Source organism: Amblyomma americanum, chromosome 1, assembly GCF_052857255.1.
Source record: "Amblyomma americanum isolate KBUSLIRL-KWMA chromosome 1, ASM5285725v1, whole genome shotgun sequence".
In the NCBI taxonomy this organism is placed as follows: domain Eukaryota; kingdom Metazoa; phylum Arthropoda; class Arachnida; order Ixodida; family Ixodidae; genus Amblyomma; species Amblyomma americanum.
Window position 1 is genome coordinate 342,577,758 of NC_135497.1, and position 6,691 is coordinate 342,584,448.

Consider the following 6,691-nt stretch of genomic DNA (forward strand, 5'->3'; position numbering starts at 1 on the left):
TAGCGTTTGCCGATACGAGGGGGCGCGAACAGTGCGGGGGTCAAAAGCGCTCGGCCGTCGCTGTCAAGGGCGCTCCCCTTCGCCGCCGCCCGCCACCATAGGGAGGAAGGGGGGGGGGGGGGGGTTCAAAGTGGCGCCGCCGTGGGAAGGCGCCGCACAGAGAAGCTGGTAATGACCGCGCGCGACATCCGATCCCTTACGCGCTGACGAAAACAAGGCATTTATTGCTACAGCAACAATAACGCCTGCTAGCAACAAAATACGCTAATGAATCGAGGTCGTCCGACTCACCAGCAAGGTTACAATCGAATGCCCACGCGCTCTAGGGCAAGGCATACTCCGCGGCCGGAAGGGACGAGTTGCGAGAGCGAGTCTCCCCGCCACTTCCTCGCCCCGCTGGCGAAGAGCGGAGTCTCATGGGACACGTCCACTCGCGCCGACGATCCCAGCCGAAGAGTGTCATGGTCCCTACCGCTCGTGAACTTCAAGCAGTGTCTTGCGCTGCGACGCTGGCGCCCTCCCGTTAGTTAAGGTAACTAACCAGGGAATGTGCCCCTCCTCGAGGTGAGGCTGCTGCATGGTGCATCGAGGGAAAGCAGACAACAAGGGGAAGCTAAGGGGTTGATTCCCTACAAGCGACTAGATTTCTTTCATTCAATACACAGCGTTTCCATGGAGCATTGATTAGTTTCGGCGTAATTACTCACTACAGTCAACAAAACAGGAATGAAACAGCTGCAAAGGAAAACTATAAAGCTTTCACAAAAGATTCGCAGTTGGAGAAAAATTCGTCCTGGCCCGAGGATTGAACTCGGGACCACGGCCTATATCAGGCAATCGGTGTTGCAACAAAGCTAACCTTGACGGCTGGCAAATATTACTGCGCGACCGAATCAGTGAACAACTCTAAGCGGAAACGATGTTAGGCGTTTTCCGCACGTGTGTAGGGCAAGGCGCCAATGTGAGCAGTAGAACTTCAAGGCGAAATTTGCGAGCTACGGATTACGTTGTTGTACGACGACCCACAACTGTCACTGAATTTTCCGATATCCGCAACAACCATTATATTAAATACTTTTTTCTGCTTTCGTGCTTGCCCACAGCAGCCTAGCCAACCGCGATGTGACCCTGGTGGACCTCCCTGCCATTCTCTGACCTGCAGCACTCACCGCTGTGTACCGGCCTGTTGCGGTGTGATGTGTGTGCGGACGAGTTTTAGCTTATTGAAAGCTATTTTCGTGTTCTCTCTTACTTCGCAATCAAATGCGGATTTAAGTCTTCTCCAGAGGAAAAATTCTACCTTCTTATGTATGCGACATATCTTCGAGGGCAAAACAATATTCTTTTAACGACAGCAATAAACTTAGAAAAAGTACGATTCCTGCGCGTATCTGTTTCCGGTAGAGCTTTCTGAGCTGCTGTTATGTGCACGATGGCACCTTCATGAAACAGGCCGGTGTTCTATTTAGAAACCCGGTAAAAATACCTTCACTGTTTTACACTGTTCTCTGCCGTAGGCCCGTCTCTTTCTTAAGAATTTGCTCGTTTGAGCGCCGCTAATTCCGTCCAGAGTTGCACCTTGTGTAAAGCGCCACGAAAAAGAGGCAGAGAAACAAGCAAAATCGCTCGAGCGCACGTGTTGCGCCATCCCCATTCAGCATTCCGCGATTCGAACGTAGGCACTACGACGAGCGTTCCTTTTTTCGCGACACGCAGCCATGGACAGTGCATCTTTGAAGTCTGCTCCGTTTGGTCCTTCAGTCGGATCGTCGCCTGCTTCACCGCGCTTCCCGACTCCTCCGTGTTCGCGTGGTGCCGCCGAGCGAGCACAGGGCTCCTATCCAGAAGACTGCGGTCGCAACGTGGACTCGGCAAAGCGGTCACTTGCCGGCCACCCGTCTTCGAGCTCTACCGCGGCCTTCTCTCGGTCCGACCCTGCGATAGCAAACACGGAGGACGGGGAGGTGGTGCCGGCCGCTGCTGCCGAGCTCCACGTCGATGTCCGCCGAGGCTGCTGTACGGGAGAGCACCCTGCCGGGCCGAGGCGTCAGCATGTGATCCATCTTCTACCGTGGTGCTTTGACAACGAAGGCTTAACCGGTGAGTTTTAAAGCGAAAGCTTTACTACTGCCTTCGGTAGCTTGTTCGGCTTGTGTTTCATACGGCCTCGAACAGAGGAGCGGGAGAGGAGGTCAAGAGAGGGGCTGCCGCTACCGAGCTGCATCACGTGACCTCCATGACATCACTGCGCTCCAGCTGCGCTGTGCTGCCGCTGTCGCCGCGCTCGTGTTGCAGCGCTTGAGTCTTAGCCTTGCATTCGCTACAGACTTAGTCTGTAGCGATTGCGACTACTGCGATTCACTTTATCGGTTATCAAAAGAAAGGCGCATAACTGACGGCCTGGAAGTGTGGACGCCTCAGTAGCGCTTTGAGCTACGTGGCGGTAGTAAAGATGCGCGCTGCATGCGTTGGCATTGACGATGTTTTGGCAGAGACGCGGCAATAAGGCTATAGGCCGTCGCTGTTCACTGTGTTCTTTGGCGTTGACGTCGACAACCTTCTGGGCTCCAAAGTATTTTGTGGAAAACAAGGACACATAACTGGCTCCCTGGGTCAGCGGACGCCTCAATCGAGCTTTCAGATACGTGGCGCTGCATGGTGAGAGAGAGATGTGGAATGCATGCGTTAACTCTGACAATTTTGTGGAAAACACGCGGCAATGCAGCAATAGTCAACAGCGTTCACTTGGTATGCAACATATCGCGATCAATCATTAATTTAATTGACACCTGCCAGAGTGCACACTACCTATCCATTGTCCGGAACGCACTCAAAGTAACAGACGCCAAGCGGCCTCTAGTTGCCCGGTACACCACAGCTTTCACTCTGTAACCAGGTTCACAGTAGTTAAACCACCGCCAAATATTATGGAATGAAACCAGGATCGAAACTCACTCGATTTCTTCAAATATTTTGGTGGTGACATAATCTCAAGCATCATGATATATCTAACATTAAAGGGCAGTCACTTTGTGATTGCTCTGCGAGGCACTCGGAATAGTTTAGAGATTTCAGTGAAATGCAGTTTCGTGCTGCCGACTCTGATTCTGCAATCGCTGTGTAACAATAAACATACGCGTGATGATGCAATGCTGTGAAAAATCTGCTCTAGTAGGATTGATGTCAAATTTAGTTTTTTAATTTTTCTTTTAGAATGGTCGTGTCCTATGGCGTTTTTAAATTTGTTTCCACCGTCGCATTTTGTTGTGATGCTGCGTTGTCGCATTTTTCCGTGGCGTGGAGGCTTCACACGCACGCACCCACACACACTCGAACGCGCGCACGCAGAGACGCACGCGCACAGACGCACGCACACAAACGCACACATACGCTCAAACACGCACACACAGACGCACACAAAGCACACACACACACACATACTCGCGCGCAGGCACACACATGCACACATACACTCATGTACGCACACAAACGCACATACACGTATGCTCACAGTACAAGCGCAAAACCGCACACACACGCACGGACGCACACGCACAAAAAGACGCACATTACGCTTACACACACGCATGCACACACGAACACACTCACGCACGCACACAAACACACACACAAACACACATACACATATACACACGCACACACACACACACACACACACACACACACACACACACACACACACACACACGAACGCTGGCACACAAACACGCAGGCGCACACCAGCACGCACAAAAACTAGCGCCTGGGCAAACGTTGACAATTATAACTTTCTACGCAAAGACAACTGCAGTCCTACTGTTTCGAGGAATGCTTGCTGATGTTCGCAGCTTGGTTGCTTTAAAAATGACTGTTGCCCGCTTTGCACGACGCATCAGTAGTTGCTGGAGTATATCTTGTGACCACGGCAAGCACCAAGGCCGATAGGGGGCAACTCTTTTATTTTAAAAACATTTAGTCATATTAAAGTGCGTACAAAAGTGCTGGTTTGGCATGGTAATTTTTTTACGTCGTGGGTTTTGTAAAGCGACCGCTTTAGGGGTCCCGTTCTGCACAAATCCCAGCGAAAATTCCAGATTGGTCGAAAAGGTGCCTAATCTCGCGTGAAGCGGCGGGTTTCAAAGTCATGAAAATATTAGACAACTGGTGATTACAAGGTGGCAGCATGACTAAAAAAATAACTGAATAGAGTTGCGCTAAATAATTGTGTTAATTAGTAGGGGATCGAACCCCTGACATTTGAAATCTGCGGGTACGGCGAACTCCAAGGCCAATTTTGGGCAACTATTTTTCTTCAAATGATTCAGTTATCCTAGAGCGCTTAAGTGAGCGCTGCTGTTGGCTGGCAGTTTTTGTAATGCGCCTCCTTTTAACAAACTTCTTTAAACAGAGATCTGTCTCAATGTGTTCCTTTTTGCAAGATCTTCATGCATTTGCTATTGAAGGATTTGCAACTTCCCTGAAGCCAGAAGCTCACAAGTCAGCTAATTGTTCATAACTATTGAATTGCTTAGACAACATTGAAAACCCGATGAAAAGTAGGCCAAGCCGCTCCAAATTCAGTTTTTGTCACTCTTGTCGTACGCTCCTTCTTCCAGAAATCCCAGCTTACCTTTTTTTGGGATGTCCTGTATGTTCTTATTCAAATATCAACGTTGAGTGGTTTTGTGAAGGATCCTTGACGCTTTTGGCATTCAGATATGAACTTTCACTTTTGGTGGCTCTCACGGTGACTTGCTCAAGGTGAATTGCTCACGATCAGTTGCCGGCTACTTTCATCTGCGCGAGAGAACTCAGACACTCCTATATGTGCCCATAACAAAGGGCCTTCTGTTCAGCTCTCTCGGAATGCTGTAAGACAAAGCATGCAGATTATTTTGGCAAATGCTTATCTTCCTGTGTCCACCCTGATGCTAATCGGGATGATGCCGACATGCGTCCAGATGAAAAAGCGACGGAGCCGTCTGTAAGGTTTTCAGGGGTTAGCGGCACAGCTGCAGCACGTCGTGTACATATATAAGAAGAGTCAGGGGCTGTTGATATTTGAAGTGGAGGGAATTATAGGCAGCGCTGCGTATTCCATCGGAGAACTAGACTAGGAATGTGAGTAACAGAAAAAATTTACTGTCATTCAAACGTGGCGGTAGAAAGTTTTGTATACCCATAAACATTGACGCTCTAAATTTCGGGCATGAAAACCATGGCATAGCCCAGAAATATCGCCTAAAACGAGTGATTTTGTATGACGTTAGAGATTATAAATTGTAATTAGGTAGTGTGCTAGAAAAAAACTATGACAGTGAAATCGATCAGTTATGAACTGAGAAACAATAACTGATAAGCGATAAACATTTAATCGTTCATCAGGAAAAGGATGTGCATGGCGATGGCTACGATGTGTTAACAATCATTTAATAGTGTTGAACTGATTTGTGATATATCGGCAAAGTTCATTTGCGCATCACATTGCCTGATTTACAACAGAACATCCGACCAGTACGGGTAGGTTGTCCGGAATCTTCTTGCGAGCGTGTTAAACCTTGGCACTCCGTTTCTTCTGCTATGGCGAAAGGCACAGAATGCTGCCGCCGTTTGTTCTACGCCCAACAACAAGGTGTCATGGTTAGCTAAATTCACCTCTTAGCGCGGTTAAGGGTAATGTGCAACTTTTAATGGCTATTCTTACCTCTACTCTACCACTTTCAATATTTTGTTCACTAGGACTTTCCTCACAAATAAAAGTGTGACTGCATAGACCTCTTTTTTTCTGCGCGTAATTAGTAAGCAATCTGTTCTTGGAACGACATAGTCAGGTATACCGACACTGCTTTGCAATTCTTTTCGGAAATGCTTTAGTGGACGCCGTCTATTAACGTGTCTGTTGCAGCCAACGGCCCAGGCTCTGCTCCCCGGCACACGTGGACCGCGACGTCTGTCTTGGGCCGCCCGCGTATCCCCCTTCGCGGAAGGCATTGTCTGCTGGGCCGTGCACCGCCTCTATCACCGCCACGACTGCGAGGGTGCTGGCAGTGCCTCAGTGAGGAGGTAGTGGCGGAGAGGGCCCGCGGGACTCGGCGCACGGCGATCTCGGCTGCTTTTCCGCACCCACCAGTATGAGTGGCATCTCGCATGCGCCTGCACACTTCTGATATCGACCTTAAACTTGCAGCCACAAAATTACAAGAAAAAACACCTAACAACTCTTACAAAATGTCTGGCAGCTCATCAGCACTAGTGGCTCCCTCACATTTTGCTAACAGTTGCACAAACGCCAGACTCATGCGCTGCATTTCACCCAAGGTTTGAATAGGCGACTTCAACGACACGTTGTGCCCCGCAGCTTCGACTGTCGTATTCGTATTCTCGTCGTTTGAATATCCGACGGCGAAGGCTTCGAGTTCTTTTTGTCTGACTTTAATGCTAATAGCTATAGTATTTTTCACATTAGAACGTATTTTACTTGAGATGTTAACCGCCTTTATGCTGCCGTTTTAGGCGTCAGTGTTAGTTATAAGCAGTAGTATAGAAAATTGAATTATATTTTACGCTTAGGGGCTCGGTAGAATGAGGCTTGCTTGCTTCCTTTTCTCTAGTAGCAGGTGTTAATTGTACTTCGTCCTCACTGTGGCTTTCTGCGGAGCGCTCCTCGCTTTTCTTCACTGCTGCCCCTTTA

At 49.0% G+C, this 6,691-nt stretch overlaps 1 protein-coding gene across 1 annotated transcript; it reads left to right on the plus strand.

Annotated features, from left to right (window-relative positions):
- The first annotated feature begins 1,668 nt into the window (after positions 1 to 1,668).
- Positions 1,669 to 6,135, plus strand: LOC144121303 (uncharacterized). Its single transcript, XM_077654450.1, has 2 exons — positions 1,669 to 2,100; positions 5,906 to 6,135. Exons 1-2 carry the CDS (start codon positions 1,719 to 1,721, stop codon positions 6,133 to 6,135), a joined length of 612 nt encoding a protein of 203 aa, XP_077510576.1. The 5' UTR covers positions 1,669 to 1,718.
- The last annotated feature ends 556 nt before the right edge of the window (positions 6,136 to 6,691 follow it).

Bases quoted from the DNA above. Each gene is read 5' to 3' on its own strand.
- LOC144121303 (XM_077654450.1), top strand. From the start codon at position 1,719: ATGGACAGTGCATCTTTGAAGTCTGCTCCGTTTGGTCCTTCAGTCGGA. The intron at 2,101-5,905 runs GTGAGTTTTAAA...TGTCTGTTGCAG, and splicing joins TGACAACGAAGGCTTAACCG to CCAACGGCCCAGGCTCTGCT.